The sequence below is a fragment of the Drosophila yakuba genome, chromosome 3L (genome assembly GCF_016746365.2).
Source record: "Drosophila yakuba strain Tai18E2 chromosome 3L, Prin_Dyak_Tai18E2_2.1, whole genome shotgun sequence".
Classification (NCBI taxonomy): domain Eukaryota; kingdom Metazoa; phylum Arthropoda; class Insecta; order Diptera; family Drosophilidae; genus Drosophila; species Drosophila yakuba.
In genome coordinates, this window is record NC_052529.2 from 23,900,906 (window position 1) to 23,918,499 (window position 17,594).

Below are 17,594 nucleotides of genomic sequence, written 5' to 3' on the forward strand. Positions count from 1 at the left end.
ATGACAAAAGCTCAATCAGCATTATTCACCAATTAAAATCAATCCTTATAAAAAATTAAATTTTGAATCTTGCGAAACAAGCAAAATAAAAGCTGGCTACTCTTCAGTCTTTTCTAAAGTTATAATAATAATAAACGATGCACTTAAAACTGCATTAAAACGGTGGAACATGCTATCAACGCCCTAAAAGGAGAAAAATAATAAAATGAAATCAAAAAAATTAAATTAAATTAAAATCAAAAGTGTGGGCGTGACAGTTTTGGGTGGATTGTGGGCGTTAGAGTAGGCGAAAATCTATTCTGAAAATAGATAGAAATTTACAAGTCTAATAGAAAAAAATCAAAACATTCGACGTTCATACGGAGAGACGGACATGGCCAGATCGACTAGGCTATTGATCCTGATCAAGAATATATATATTCTTTATATGGTGGGAAACGCTTTCTTCTGCCTGTTACATACTCTTCAACAAATCAAGTAGACCTATTTATTCTTCGAGTAACGGGTATAAAAAACAAATAGGAAATTCATTGTACTTACTGGAGGACCTAAACGGGAGAGAGCTTGCCACCTTTCTATACCATGGATATTTCGGAATGCAGAAACTTATCACCCGTATATCAGTGCCTAGCGAAATATCTATAGGCTGCGTGTAAGTCAATATCACTTGGAAATCGTGATTGCGGCTTCCGCCTCAGCAGGAGCCCCGATTTAGCTAGAGTCTGGTGATACTTAGTTTCAAGTTATTTTGGTATATGGATCCTGTGGTATTACAGGATACCACATGGTTTTGGGTATCAGCCTTGTAATTGAAGTTACCCTCAGACACAGGCCGCCATACCGGAAACCAGTCACGCACGCTTCCTAACGCGGCCTAACCAAGTCATGCCTTTTAATTTATTCTATCTCCTTCGGATTAGAGTTAGAATAAGTATAAGTAACTTATGACATTAACGTGTAATCTACCTATGTCTTGTCTGAAATTGAGTGTGTAGGATGACCAGGTTTATAGTGTATTTTTCCATGAATTTTTTAAGATTACCTCGGATTAAGTCATCAAGCCTTTAGACTAAGTGAGAATCTCAGTAAGTACAGCATTGCCGCTCGCTCTAAGCATTATTGTTTATGTTGCCCCAAGAAGCTCTCGTCCCAATAAGAAATAAGTTCAAGATTTGTAGTTTGAAGTTAGAAATAAGAGTTGTGCAGTGATTATTCAGAGATAATAGGATGATATTGGGAGTTAGATTGTAGGGGAATAGATACATGTAGCTTGAATTTAAATCGAAATTTTAATGAAGAACATATAATGAAACAAAAAAAAAATAGGAAACACGTATCGAAATGTTAACAGGGATTTTCAAAAGTTTATAATTAAATCACAAAAATGATGTAGATCACTGTTGATTTATTTTAAGGTCACCTGAGGATGGAACGGTGTTCACAAATGGCGAAAGCAAGACGGAATTAAACATTTTTCTAGGAGGGCGTGTATAGACCGGAAGAAACCACCATCTAATGCTACAACTGCTTTCTGAGCTACCTTCATTTCCTAACTACAACTAAAACTTCCTTTTCCGCTCCTTTTATTTGTTTTATCGCTATTTGCACACCACTTTGCTCCCTCTACGCATGCAGCGTCAAAGTTGAATTTTGGTACAATATCATTATGACTGGGCTGCTAACCACGTGCTGGCGTCACTTCCACATCCATACTAGTTCCGCCAAAATTCCGACTCTGCACGCCGTTGCTCCTCAGAAAACGCATGATGCGACATAGATCCCACTTTTGATGCTTAGTGGTCACGGTTTGGATGGTCGTTGTGTGCCGATTTTTCCATATTATCATAACTCATAACTTCTATCGACACTATTATAAGAACGGATGACGTAGTAATCAATTTTTCTTATTTCAATGGAATTGGCTGAGTGACTGAGTGAGTGTAAAGTCATCTCAGTTCGCTTACATAAATAATTAATCCACTGCAGTGCACGCCCAAGCCTAAGGAGTTAATAGTGTTTTATCAATCCAACGGACTTGTACGAAAGGTGAAGTTGTAAAGGGTCAAAAAATGTTGACCTATACTAGTGAGTTCGTGGAAATGGATCACTTGTCTGGTACCGGAAAAGAGCTAAACGAGGAGCTTCGAACCGTAGTATTGCTGTCGAACTTTCCAGGACAGGTTAGAAGTTGTCTTCTTTCGATGTTCTCACCGTATTTTTAAAGGAAAAAAGCGATAGTAAAGGAATTGAGTAGAGAGAATTGACAAAACAAAGTCAGGAAACTAAAAGACATTGTACGTTTCAATTATGGTAAAAAGACGCATAAAATCACAGTATTCGAGTGATGCCAAAAATATGGCAAGAATATGTTTAAAAAAACGCGGTTAATCGTCAAAGGAGCCTGCTAAAGGAGGTCAGTGTTATGATTAGACATCACAACGACTCATAATTTGTAAAGAGGAGCTTTTGAAAAAAAATGGGGAAAACAGACAACACATCGGATGGCCAATGATGCATTTCTTGATTTTAAAAGGACGTCAAGATATAATCAGCTTTGTGTACAGCTTGCAAAAATGTTCTGTTCGTACCTAACACGACAAGAATCTAATCTAATTTCTCCCAGCAGTTTGGCGTTACTTAACTAAAAACTTTTTTGCGTGTTTGTAGACTATAGTGTGCACTTTTGAACGTATGAAGGTCGAGATCACAGGAACTATAAAAGCTCAAAGGTTGAGATTACCAGAGTTGACCAATGTTGCCATGCCTACTGTAACGCTTACAAACCGGAACGCCCATAACTGCTACGCCCACACTTTTGAAAAATGTTTTAACAGTTTTGTAAATTTCTATCGATTTGCAGAAAATCTTTTTGCCACGCCCACAAACCGCCAAAAACTTTCAGTTATGAATTTGTTTTAATATTTGTAGGCGTGCATGCATTAAGGAAGGGTGTAGAAAATATGAAGTCCGTATCTATCTATCCTCTAAAAGCAATTATTTTAGTTTTGTAAATTTCTATCGATTTGCAGAAAATCTTTTTGCCACGCCCACTATAACGCTCACAAGACGCCAAAAACTGTCAGTTATGAATTTGTTTTAATATTTGTAAGCGTGCATGCATTAAGGAAGGGTGTAGAAAATATGAAGTCCTTATCTATCCTCTAAAAGCAATGCACGCTTGTCAAGCTATAGGTTTAGAAAATATTTCCTTCCCCTTTACTCACACACGGTGTATTTATTCTTGTCTTGTAATACTTTCTACATAAGTCTACCTGTTACATACTTATCAACGAATCTACAATACCCGTTTACTAGGTATAACTAGACAATTTAAAATTTTCAAATATGTCAAAAGTCCAGTATGTTTATAAATTAAACTTCCTTAAATTAACTTCTCTATTTTTTAAACTACACGAGGTCAAAAAATAACAGATGATCAGAAACGGTTTTTATATGTATTTTTTATTATATTTTATAGGGTCGATTATTGTAATATAAGAATGTAATTGAATAGATTGCAGCATTTAAATACGAGGGCTGCTATATATTTCTGGCCTAGACAATACTAAGGGTTGCCAGGTGCAATCTGAAATTTCCATTGGAAAGTTTGACATTTTGTAGCATAACATCACCCAGAACGTTTTGTTATTTAATTGTGAATTGTTTTATTTACAGGGAATTAAAAAATTCATTTGGGCCAAAAAATGAAATGAACTCGTGAACATTTTCGTGCGATCATTTTTCACAACTTTCGACGTGGATTATCACGACAAGAGTGTATCGATGAACTAAAATCTTTGTATGGCCGTAAAAAAGGTTTGTTCTCGTTGAATCCCGCACAATCTAACAATCGCTCAAAGAAAGGCTCGTGTGGATTGGTGTAAAGAAACGCTGAAAAAATACGATCGCGGTGCTTTAAATGATCTTTATAAGATCGTCACAGGTGACGAATCATTGATCTATCCGTATGAGCCCGAAACAAAAAAACAATCGACCGTGTGGGTCTTCCAAGACGAGCCAAATCCAACGAAAGTTGTTCGTGGAAGAAGCACTTCGAGGCAAATGGTCGCCTGTTTTTTTGGCAAAACTGGTCATGTGTGATACTGTTCCGCTTGAGCAAACACCATTTGTTTGCCTGAAGTCTTCGGAGAAATGGGAAAAACGACCATGAGAAGACGAATCATTGTGCACCATAACAATGCGAGCTCTTACACAGCTGCTCAAACCAGCGCCTTCTTGACCGGCCAAAACGTCGAGTTGATGGGTCATCCGCCGTACAACCCTGACTTGGCACTCAATGACTTTTTTTATTCCCACAGATTAAGAAAATAATGCGTGGTCAACAATTTTCCTCGCCAGAAGATGCTGTTGAAGCATTCAAAAATGTTTTGGAGGTGCCTCAATCGGAGTGGAAAAAGTGCTTCGAAAATTGGTTTGAGCGCATACAAAATCGTATAGATCTTGATGGAGAATATTTTGAAAAACATTAAAACTATTTTCGTTGATAAATATTCGTATTTCCATTATAAGGCCAGAATTATATATAGCAGCCCTCGTAACCATAGATAAGCGCAATGATTTAAATACTACTTTGTTTATGGTAATTAATAGATATTGATAGAAAATCATTTTTTAAACAGCGTCAGCAGGACTTTGGAACTCTGATAATGCATGGATAGGGTTTTGAATCTTCTTTTGAGATCCCTTGCGAACTTTGGCTCGTACTTCTTCTGGTTTTTCCGGCCTGACCAAAGGTTTTTTTTCTGGTGCTTTCATTTTCCATACTACAATTGGGGACTATAAAAAAATTTAAACAGTTTAATGCCGTCGATTTTTTTTTTAATGAAGAGACTTACAGACACAGTTCCTTGCCTTGTATATTTTGTTGATGCCACATATGAGTACTTTACCGTTAATACAACGGCGTTCATTAAATTTTTAGCCGCTTGAATTAACGATGTAGCACTATCCAGCTATAAAAAAAATCTTAAAATGTCAGTTTTCATCAACTTTAATATGATACTGACCCCGGAAACAATAAGTTCACCGCTTATATTTTGAACATCTGCTTTTACTTTCGAAGTTATTTGAATTTGATGACAATATAGGGCAATGCGTTGCAAATATGCCAAGAGGTCCTTTTTTGTACTGCTTTCTGGGCATTGCTCTGCTATTTCCCTGGTTAGTTTATCCAGCTTAGTACCAGCTTCAGAAATTTTTTTAGCTGCGTTAATAACATCCATGGTAGTTTTTAAAGGACCTCGTCCTCTGAAATAAAAAGTTCTCAATTAGATAAAATCAAATACAATTTTAGAAAGTCTTCCCTTAGTGTCTTCCCGAGAGATCTCGGGAACATTTCATTTTTGGCCTGCACGTTGTCACACCCACAAGCCACCGACAAATGCCACGTTATTTGCTATGCTTAATGTTACATAAAAATTCCTTCCAAAATCTTTGGGAAAGTTTCAAGCGGATATATGTATAACCCACACAAATTTCTATCGGTATGCCCAAAAATTTGATTGCCACGCAAACTTTAACGCCCACAAACCGCCCAAAGCTGCCGCGCTCAGTTTAAATAAATGTGTTGAAGTTGGTTCTTTTCATTAGGTCTTGTAAATTTCTATCGATTTGCCAAACAACTTTTTGCCACGCCTACTCTTACACAAAGCTGCAAAAAAAATCATTTGTTAGGGCTGGCCGCAAACGAATTGCGTATAATGGAAAAAACACCAAGGCACTACGGTCCAGATTTCGATTTTTTTGGCATAAAGTCGAGTTTTTGATCTAAATATATAGTTGTTTTCTTATTTTAAATTTAAAGTAAATACATCATACATTAAAAAATGTTAATTTAAAGCTTTAAAAGCGGCACCTAAACTTTAGTTACATTCATAAATATCTTCTCAAATGTAACTACATGCTTGAACGGTTCATGTCTGTATGGCTGGCGTCTTACACTTGATGAAACCTGCTAGACACTACAGCAAATGGGACGTCCAAACTTATCGTATACAAATGCGGGTACAAGATTAAAAAGGAAATTGGCATCTGAGCTTGCAAATGAAAATAATTGTGACGAAAATCTTCTTGCACATGCTGCAGCACTCTCTGCAAAGAATCAAAGCAAATGGGCCATGGCTTTTAAACCATAACAACACCCGAATACTCAACTGAATCGAGAAAGCAATTTGATTTACAAAAACCCATTCCACTTACACCCGAACCCGATGAAGCTTTGGCTTTTCTTCTAGAAAATTATTTTACAAACAAAGTCGGCATAGTAACATTTATCAAACCAATAGTGTGGATAATGGAATCTAAATTACAATGCCGTCCTGTAAATATAATATAAACGTAACGGAAACCTCTGCCCAAGTATCATTACAAATCCTTTTGGATTATACTGAAATGAAACTAATATGCAGCTATGGATTTGATGGTTAAACGGGTCCTTTAATACACATGCAGAAGTTCACTACCGAAACACCTGGCCAACAGCTTTCAGATCACTCCAGTTTTATTACTTCTGTTATATGCTTAAAAAATGATCTTTTTTGAAAACAACATATGGAATAAAAGAACCCCGCAATCTATACGATTTTGCAGACCCCTAAAAATATAACTAGTAAAAGAAACTACGGTCCACATAATGATGGAAAAGAACCTTTTAGATTCGCAAATAAATAATCTCAAACCTTCTGGTAATAAATTGTATGAAAATCGTAACATTACATAAACGTATCAAATGCATATGACTCTTATTGATGCCAAAGTGCTACTAAATCTACTCAATTTTGTCAATTTTGTGGTGTTACTCCAACAAAAATATTAGAAGCAAGAGAGAACGCTATAGTCGAGTTCCCCAACTATCTGATACCCGTTACTCAGCTAGTGAAAGTGCGAAGGAGAGTCTTGGCAGTTTGTGGGCGTTAGAGTAGGCGTGGCAAAAAGTTATTTGGCAAATCGATCGAAATTTACAAGACCAATAGAAAAATTAAAACATATCAAAGCGTTTTTCAAAAGTGTGGGCGTGGCAGCTTTGGGGGGTTTGTGAGCTTTAGAGTGGGCGTGGCAAAAAGTTTTTTGGCAAATCGATATCAATTTATTTCTCAAAACTGTGGGAGTGTCAGTTTTGGGCCGTTTGTGGGCGTTAGAGTGGGCGTGGCAACATGAATCGACAAGCTTGCGCTGCTTCTATGTCTCTGGAGTCTGTATGCTTAATCTCAATTTTCTAGCTTTTGTAGTTCCTGAGATCTCGACGTTCATACGGACGGACAGTCGGACGGACATGGCCAGATAGACTCGGTTATTGATCCTGATCAAGAATATATATTCTTTATATGGTCGGAAACGTTTCCTTCTGCCTGTTACATACTTTTCAACGAATCTAGTATACCCTTTTACTCTTCGAATAACGGGTATAATAAAGGATTTTAGTCTTGTAATTAAATAGAACAGGAAATAATAAATATTTATTCTAAATCGATTATAAATTAGTTTGCAGGGGGGCAAGCACTGTTTGTCACAAATTATCAATGCCATAACAATAAAATGTGTAAAGTTTGAACTATGTAACTCAAGTGCAGGGGTAAAGCAAAAATTGAAATTTAAGCTGACCAAAGAAACACTAAATTCGTGTTGCTTAAGGCTTCAGTGTCTGCAAAAATTCCAACTAGACAAATTTGCTTTTTTAATAAGAAATGGTTTGAAAAGCGAAAACCTAGCTGGCACTATGGAAAAAGTCTGAGCAGATTTAGATCTGCGATCGCGAAATAATTCTTATTCTGAAACAAAGGTAGATACATATTTGCTAAGTTCTGTTTAGCTCAACAAATGCAAACTAAATGCGGTAAATAAATTACTAAAATCCATTACATATTTAATGGGTTAGCAGGACCATATATTTATAAAAAGCTTTTTTATATTGATATATTTGAATGACTCTTTTAGAAAGACTTAAAGATTACTTTATCAGCCGAGTTTTTTAGAACTTTGGATTTTTTTACCCTATACTTGTAGACGCAGGACAAGTACATATGCTTCCAAATGTTGCACTTAACGCCCACAAACCCTCAAAATCTGCCTCTGCCACACATTTTAAAAATGTTTTGATCATGTTTTTTATTTATATTATTTGTCTTCCCAATTTCCAACAGTAATCCAAAAACATTTAGGCCACGATCACTCTAACGTCCACAAACCGCGCAAAACTTCCACGCTTATATTGTGAAGAAATTAAAAATTTGTTTTTATTTATTTTGTTTCCAATTCCTATCCAGAAAAATGTTAAAATTTTTTTATATATATAGCTTTTAGCTTTAAAAAAAAAAAAAGTAACGGTTATCTTATGTTCGGAGAACTCTACTACGTGGTTCTCTCTCAGTAGCTTTAAAAAAAGAACACTCAAAAACAAAAATAGCTAAAATGGAGGCAGTGGGGACAAAAATAAAATTTTCGAAACCATTAAATTGTATAAAGAATGTTGGGACGAAAAATATATAGTTGGTCTTAACGTATGGTGTTACAAGATTTTAAATTACAAACGTTTTAATTACTTTCATTACTAAAAAAGTCAAAATATATTTAATAAAAATGCTTAAAAAAAATAAAAAAAAACATATCAAAGTCTAATATGGGCAACGCGAAGTTTCAAAGGCAATTAAAGAAGTTAAAAAAGGCTTAACCTATTAAAACTTACTCCTCAATCGCAACGCATCGAGAAAGACATTATTATAGTATATTAAACGTCTTTTCGGTCTTTAGCCCACCAATTGTATACATGCATACACAACCCCCTTACCTAAAGAAATACCACATACCCATCTGAAATACCTAACACATTCCGTGCTGACGAGAACAATTTTAACAGTAACTTCAGAACCAACAATATTTTTAGCATCAACACACCACAAGGTCTTGTTCCCTACATGTCATCCCATATTTAATCGCCTAAAATTTCCTAATCGCCATTATCTGCCTCCCAAGAAAAATTAAATAAATTTATTTAGAAACAATCATATGACATCCAAAAAGAAATTTAAATATTAAAGCATGTTACTATCATACAAATGACAAAAGCTCAATCAGCATTATTCAGCAATTAAAATCAATCCTTATAAAAAATTAAATTTTGAATCTTGCGAAACAAGCAAAATAAAAGCTGGCTACTCTTCAGTCTTTTCTAAAGTTATAATAATAATAAACGATGCACTTAAAACTGCATTAAAACGGTGAAACATGCTATCAACGACCTAAAATCTCCTTACGAGCCACTACACAACATATTAAACTTATCTAGAACTCCCCAATCACATTAGCATATAGGGCAACAAAAACGACGAACAGAGTTCGATAAACGATAAACAGAGTTTATCCATGAAACCTTTCAATTGGACACACCAATTAATGTAGTTGCTTACCCAACAAACGAAAATATCAAGAAAATAATCACCTTTTTCCAAAAATGAAAATTAATACATAATCCATCACCCCAAACGAGTGAAGGGCCTATGTTGCTATTACTTCTTAGTTTTCTTAAAATGTTATACTTTAAATAAGCTTCAATTGCTACAGGAAATACCCTACTATCAAATATCCGTTACGCAGCTAGTGAAAGAGCAAACGAGAAATTTAAACATTTCCTGAAATTTCGGTAGAAATTGGGAGAAAAATAATAAAATGAAATCAAAAAAATTAAATTAAATTAAAATCAAAAGTGTGGGCGTGACAGTTTTGGGTGGATTGTGGGCGTTAGAGTAGGCGAAAAGCTATTCTGAAAATAGATAGATATTTACAAGTCTAATAGAAAAATATCAAAACATTCGACGTTCATACGGAGAGACGGACATGGCCAGATCGACTAGGCTATTGATCCTGATCAAGAATATATATTCTTTATATGGTCGGAAACGCTTCCTTCTGCCTGTTACATACTCTTCAACAAATCAGGTAGACCTATTTACTCTTCGAGTACCGGGTATAAAAAACAAATAGGAAATTCATTGTACTTACTGGAGGACCTAAACGGGAGAGAGCTTGGCACCTTTCTACACCATGGATATTTCGGAATGCAGAAACTTATCACCCGTATATTAGTGCCTAGCAAAATGTCTATAGAACGCGTGTAAGTCAATATCACTTGGAAATCGTGATTGCGGCTTCCGCCTCAGCAGGAGCCTCGATTTAGCTAGAGTCTGGTGATACTTAGTTTCAAGTTATTTTGGTATATGGATCCTGTGGTATTACAGGATACCACATGGTTTTGGGTATCAGCCTTGTAATTGAAGTTACCCTCAGACACAGGCCGCCATACCGGGAACCAGTCACGCACGCTTCCTAACGCGGCCTAACCAAGTCATGCCTTTTAATTTATTCTATCTCCTTCAGATTAGAGTTAGAATAAGTATAGGTAACTTATGACATTAACGTGTAATCTACCTATGTCTTGTTTGAAATTGAGTGTGTAGAATGACTAGGTTTATAGTGTTGTAAGTCGCTACGAGTTGCAACGGCTAGCTCAGAGAGTTTGTTTGTTCGTCCCACCAAATTTATTATTTGTGTGATTGCCCGACCAAGAAGAAGACAGAGTCTCAGGTTTAAACCTACTTTATTTAGCGTCACTTGCTGAACAGAATTCGGTGATTCTCGCCGTCGGGTGCGCGTCGTTGCTCCTTCGTCGTCCTTCCTTCGTATGCCTGCGTCGCTTCCGTTGGGGAATCCGCACCGGCTCGCCTGGGGCTTAGGATGTTATGGCGACGGATGACCTGCGGGCTCGACCAGGGCTTAGGATGTTATGTGGCAGGGTGTATCGTCCGTGAGTTAAGCTAGCGCTCCTCTCCGAACCACCGTTGCTGCCACTGACTCCACCGTCCCTTTCTGGCCACGGTAGGTCCTGGTGTTTGCTCGTCCTTCGCTGATCTTTACCTGCGGAGATCCACTCGGGATGCTCGCTTGACGCACTTGTGTTTCCGCTGCTTCACTGTCACTCGGTATTGACTGACCGCCCGTGTGGCGTACTTTCGCTGACTTCCGTGCACTTCGCGTAACTTTTCCGACCGACTGTGTGGCTGTATGGCCCTTCGCGTACTTCTTCTTGACTGTCCCGAGCTGCGCCGGCGCCGTCCCTTATATCGGCTGCGGGAATCCCGTTATTTCCCCTTTTGCACACGGCTCGCTCGGGTCCAAGGTCCAAACATGTCCCGTTAGTTCACGGTGCGTTCTCTTTGTGCCTGTCAAAAGTCCGCACCGTTACCGTATGACCTCTACGCCCTTGGCGGGTTTGAGTCCAAGCTCCAGCGCGGTACCGTTAATTCACGGTCTCTTCGCTTTGCCGGGGTCCAAGGTCCATTATTTCCCGTTTGACCTGACCGCCCTTGACTCCTCTCGCATTCCAGCCGTCTTCGCTGTTGCTACGCCAATCTACTGCACCAGGATTTGTGGGGAGTTTTAAGACTCCTCACAGTGTATTTTTCCATGCATAATTTAAGATCACCACGGATTAAGTCTTCAAGCCTTTAGACTAAGTGAGAATTTCAGTAAGTACGGCATTGCCGCTCGCTCTAAGCATTATTGCCCGTTACTCAGTAAAAGTGCGAAGGAGGGTCTTCAACACTGACAGTTTTTGGCGGTTTGTGGGCGTTAGAGTGGGCGTGGCGAAAAGTTTTTTGGCAAAATCGATAGAAATTTACAAGACCAATACAAAACTTAAAAAATATCAAAACAGCGGTTTGTGGGCGTTAAGCAAATCGATAGAAATTTACAAGACCAATTCAAAAATGAAAAAATATTAAATTATTTTTCAAAAAATTGGGCGTGGCAGTTTTGGGCGGTTTGTGGGCGTTATAGTGGGCGTTGCATCAAGAATCGACAAACTTGCGCTGCGTCTACGTCTCTGGAGTCTGTATGCTTAATCTCAATTTTCTAGCTTTTGTAGTTCCTGAGATCTCGACGTTCATACGGACAGACAGACGGACGGACAGACGGACATGGCCAAATAGACTCGGCTATTGATCCTGATCAAGAATATATATACCTTATATGGTCGGAAACGCTTCCTTCTGCCTGTTGAATACTTTACCCTTACCCTCTAGTATATCCTTTTACTCTACGAGTAACGGGTATAAATAGGAAACACGTATCGAAATGTTAACAGAGATTTTCAAAAGTTGATAATTAAATCACAAAAATGATGTAGATCACTGTTGATTTATTTTAAGGTCACCTGAGGAAGGAACGGTGTTCACAAATGGCGAAAGCAAGACGGAATTAAACATTTTTCTAGGAGGGCGTGTATAGACCGGAAGAAACCACCATCTAATGCTACAACTGCTTTCTGAGCTACCTTCATTTCCTAACTACAACTAAAACTTCCTTTTCCGCTCCTTATATTTGTTTGTTTTTATTTGTCTACGTATTGGGAATGGTACGACTGTGTGACGACTGCGATCCAAGACTCTCCAAACCGACCCCAGCTGTAAACCTAGTCGGCAAGTTAGTGTTCTGTGTCTAGAAGAGTAACGAGCGTAGATTTACAGTTGTGTTCGTTACAATACACAGCGTAATGTTCACCCCAGTCGGGCGCCTGTCTAGTTAACTCAAAAACATGGCGGCCGACGTCTCTTCGGTTTCGAAGCGCTCAAGAAAATAATTCCTGGAACTCTTACCAACTTGCACCACTGCGTAAGCCACTGGGATGCGCTTCCCTCCATGCAGTTGCTCAGTTACAGTGGCCGTGATCAATTTACTTCCCTGAATGTGGTGCTCCAATAAAATTATATCGCTATTTGCACACCACTTTGCTCCCTCTACGCATGCAGCGTCAGAGTTGAATTTCGGTACAATATCATTATGACTGGGCTGATAACCACGTGCTGGCGTCACTTCCACATCCATACTAGTTCCGCCAAAATTCCGACTCTGCACGCCGTTGCTCCTCAGAAAACGCATGATGCGACATAGATCCCACTTTTGATGCTTAGTGGTCACGGTTTGGATGGTCGTTGTGTGCCGATTTTTCCATATTATCATAACTCATAACTTCTATCGACACTATTATAAGAACGGATGACGTAGTAATCAATTTTTCTTATTTCAATGGAATTGGCTGAGTGAGTGTAAAGTCATCTAAGTTCGCTTACATAAATAATTAATCCACTGCAGTGCACGCCCAAGCCTAAGGAGTTAATAGAGGTTCATCAATCCAACGGACGGTGAAGTTGTAAAGGGTCAAAAAATGTTGACCTATACTAGTGAGTTCGTGGAAATGGATCACTTGTCTGGAACCGGAAAAGAGCTAAACGAGGAGCTTCGAACCGTAGTATTGCTGTCGAACTTTCCAGGACAGGTTAGAAGTTGTCTTCTTTCGATGTTCTCACCGTATTTTTAAAGGAAAAAAGCGATAGTAAAGGAATTGAGTAGAGAGAATTGACAAAACAAAGTCAGGAAACTAAAAGACATTGTACGTTTCAATTATGGTAAAAAGACACATAAAATCACAGTATTCGAGTGATGCCAAAAATATGGCAAGAATATGTTTAAAAAAACGCGGTTAATCGTCAAAGGAGCCTGCTAAAGGAGGTCAGTGTTATGATTAGACATCACAACGACTCATGATTTGTAAAGAGGAGCTTTTGAAAAAAAATGGGGAAAACAGACAACACATCGGATGGCCAATGATGCATTTCTTGATTTTAAAAGGACGTCAAGATATAAACAGCTTTGTGTACAGCTTGCAAAAATGTTCTGTTCGTACCTAACACGACAAGAATCTTTATGTCAGTAAACAGTGCTTTGCAGAACAGATGCAAAGTAATTTGTGATATATGAAACACAAGATGGAGAATTCATCGTGAGAGCCATTACTGCTGGAAACCGGTACTTTTTTGATATCGGGCGTAGTAAGTGTTTGGCGATGACAACTGTAGATTCGGTCACTTAAATTTCTTTGTGATGAAAGGATTGTATTAAATGGAATTGTATTTATGTACCAACAAATATTAGCTGCATGACGTGTATGGGCAGCAAAATGCATCTTCAGCATTTCCCAAAGGCGACAAATAATCGCGCTATAGAAATAATTTATGCAGACGTGTGGGAGATTGCACCTATTTTCTGACCTTCTGTCCAACCCACAAGAATTTTTGTATACTTTCTGAGTGGAACGAACGAAAGAGACTGGTTGAGCAAACAGGCTCAGACATCTACAGAGTGTTGACGGAGGAGAATTTGTCAGTAAGCTGTTCGTCACGGGATCGGTTTATTTGGGAAACAGATCACCTACCAGCGCAGTGGGGTCACGACTCCCATGGCAGCATGAATGGGTAAGAAACATTGTGTTTGTCATCTGAAGGTGGTCGGATATCTAGAAATTTACAAGACCAATTCAGAAATGGAAAAATATTAAATTATATTTCAAAAGTTTGGGCGTGGCAGTTTTGGGCGGTTTGTGGGCGTTATAGTGAGCGTGGCAACAAGAATCGACAAACTTGCGCTGCGTCTACGTCTCTGGAGTCTGTATGCCTAATCTCACCTTTCTAACTTTTATAGTTCCTGAGATCTCGACAGACGGTCATGGTCAGATCGACTCGGCTATTGATCCTGATCAAGAATATATATACTTTATATGGTCGGAAACGCTTCCTTCTGCCTGTTACATACTTTTCAACGAATCTAGTATACCCCTTTACTCTACGAGTAACGGGTTTAAAAAGTATAAAAACTAGTTTTCATTGAACAATCAACAAAGTGTGACTGACAGATATCAAATGCAGTGTGTTATATTCGTTGGCGATAGTGTCCTCAAAAGCCCGCGGCAATAAATTCCGCGTCGCTCACGGAACTCGGTCTCTCGCAGACGACAACTTGGCAAATTTTCCGTCGGGACATGGACCTGCACCTGTAAAATATCTAGCTGACCCAGGAGCATAAGGTTAATGACCATAGACAGCGCCGTGTTCGCTGACTGGGCATTACAGCAGTTGGAAGTTGACGCCGTTTCGTCTTCAGAGACGAGGCGTTTTTTTTGACGAATGGTGAACGAGCCGTATTGGGACGACACCAATCCACACGAGGTTCACCAAGTGGCAATGCATCTGCAGAAAATGACTGTTCGGATGGAGGCGTGATTGGTCCGTATTTTTTCGAAAGCGATAATGGTGTGGCCGTCCCCGCCAAAGGTGAGCGAAACCGGTCGATGATAACGAACTTATTTTGGCCTAAAAACGAGAACATGGATCTAGACAACATAAGCCATAAGACAGAAGCCGTGGCGGTCATTTGAATAATGTCATATTCCATACATCATGTAATCAATAAACCTTTCAAATAAAAAAAAAATTTTGCAAATCTCTCTTCTACGCGTATTTTACCTACTATTAACTACTTTCAGTGTTTTTGCCAGTGCCATGTTGTATGTATGTATCTTGGTTGCACTAATAAGTTATTCAAACCGAGTACAATTTTAATGCCTAAAGATATGTACATATGTATGTTATTTCATAATAAATCCAAAATATGTAAGAGACAATTTGCCCGTACAAGATTTGTTTTGAGAAATGCCACAAAAAAGGAAAATACGTTTATGATGGAACTTACCTAGTAAAATCCGTCATTTCCATCATAATCATACACATATGTTTGGCAAGAAAAATAATGTCATTTCCAGTGTCATCCCATTTAGCAACTTCTGAATCAAAGGTTAGTTTTTCCCTACGGAATAACTCGACTTGCTGAGCAATTTTTTGTTTGTCTTCTTCCGTCATTTTTCGCATAGCTTCCTGAAATACATACTTTGTTGTAACATATTTCTCGGTTTTATTGATATGAATGGTTAGCAATGACTTACCCGAGCTGTACATATGCCACTAATATCCGGATATTCGTCAACGGTTTGATCGCCGGTATGAGCACTTGCTAATAATATAACACAAAAAAAAATTTTTGATTAATTTTATTATTTGTCTGGTATCGATATACAAAATAAGTTTGACCAAAAAGTTTGAGCTCAAAAAATTGGTTTTTGATGTTTTCAAACTAAGCCAGCTGTTTTTCCATAATGTCTTACTACAAATATTTTCAAAATGAGCTGTTGGTTTATACAGAACGACAAACAAATCGTAAAAATCTTATTTTTTAATATATTTTGACGAGTATGAAGCGCGTATTAATTAGTTTGTGCATTATGTTCAACCAGCCCCAACGGCTCCAATTTGGAAAATTTTAAATTCCGCAATATTATTCTATTCATTCGAAATATTTATGCAGAGTTTACTCACATCGACTTCGAGTTTCCAAGGTTAAGTCTTCAACTGGTTCAAATTCCGTATCAGTATCAAGATCTTCCGAGCTCTAAAAATAAAAATAAATTATTATTAGCAATTGGAATATAGTTTTCAAAACCTATGCTTATGTCGTATATTATTAATTTGTACTATATTCTAGTCGGAAATTTATGAGGTAACTGATTATTGAGATAACTGGTTCTTATAGAGGAATAGGGTAAACTAGATTCGTTGAAAAGTATGTAACAGTTAGAGGTAAGCGTTTCGGACCCTGTAAAGTGTATAGTTTTGATCAGACGGTGATTAAAAGGATGAGTAAAAGGGTATACTCGATTCGTTTAAAAGTATGTAACAGGCAGAAGACAGCGTTTCCAACCATATAAAGTATACAAGGGTAGTCCGATAAGTACTTAGCCGCACCGTAATTTATTATCGTGTAGTACATTATCTTAGGCCGTTCTCTGAAGCGCGTATGATAGCGGGAGTGTCCGCAGGTTTTAGAAAAATAAAGAAAAAGCAATATCGGTCGGTGATTCGGTGTTTATGGAAGCGAAATCGCGTATAAAATAAAAGATCGTTTGCATGCTGTGTACGGTGACTCTTCTTCTTAAATGGCGGCTATCAAAAATTGACTTAACAAGTTTTAAAGTGGTGGCACGCCCGTTTTTGATGATCCACGTCAGGGTGCCCCAAAAACGGCGGATAATGTAAGAAATCCCACGTTCTCGTATTGGCAGATCGCCGATTAGGACTAAGAGATGGAAGAAAACTTGGGAAAAATGAAAATTTCGAAACAGACTTTATTGCTCTCTTGGGCTGGATTTTGTAGAAATCTAAGTGAATGATGATCAGGTCTGGGTCTGGTCAGGGTCTGTTGTATCCGTAATATCAAATAATATCCAGGCAGGGCATGGTGAGTATTGGGGGAATCCAGTTGTAGGTGGACACAGTTTTCATTAACTAGTTTTCACAAGACTTAAATCAGTTGTTAGAGGAACTTGAAGAGTGTGCAATTACGGTAGAATGGAGACATTTGCAAATCTTTATATAAGTTAACACAAGGCAGTCAGAGGGGTGCAACGACCGCCGAAGTGCCATCCAAGACCGGATGCGCCAACAATAACATCGACAACGCTGAGTAACGCATTTCGCTTTAGCGAAAGCGATGTGCAAAGGTAAGCGTAATGCGAGACGGGCATGTGTGTGGGTGACCGTCGAAGGCATGAAACTCCAGACGGCACGAGGCGCTGACTAAGGTCTCTGCTGGGTCCGCTGCCTCCAACCGAAGACTTAATAAATTTGATTTGTATTTTA

The 17,594-nt window shown here is 38.3% G+C and overlaps 1 protein-coding gene across 5 annotated transcripts in view; it reads right to left on the reverse strand.

Moving 5' to 3' along the window:
- LOC6535223 (catenin alpha) overlaps positions 1–17,594 on the reverse strand; it is a 46,140-nt gene that overhangs the window by 16,178 nt on the left and 12,368 nt on the right. For 2 of the 5 annotated variants that reach the window (XM_039373550.1, XM_039373547.2), the window contains 6 exons: positions 16,275–16,347; positions 15,845–15,912; positions 15,595–15,776; positions 5,028–5,268; positions 4,857–4,973; positions 3,442–4,797 (listed from right to left, as the gene is read on the reverse strand). In XM_039373550.1, the coding sequence (XP_039229484.1) occupies positions 4,633–4,797; positions 4,857–4,973; positions 5,028–5,268; positions 15,595–15,776; positions 15,845–15,912; positions 16,275–16,347 (846 nt within the window). In that variant the 3' untranslated portion in view covers positions 3,442–4,632. Of the gene's footprint in view, positions 1–3,441; positions 4,798–4,856; positions 4,974–5,027; positions 5,269–12,665; positions 13,051–13,139; positions 14,363–15,594; positions 15,777–15,844; positions 15,913–16,274; positions 16,348–17,594 lie in introns of those variants that run through there. The other 3 variants (XR_005560992.2, XR_006245171.1, XM_039373548.2) reach the window with 3 other exon arrangements.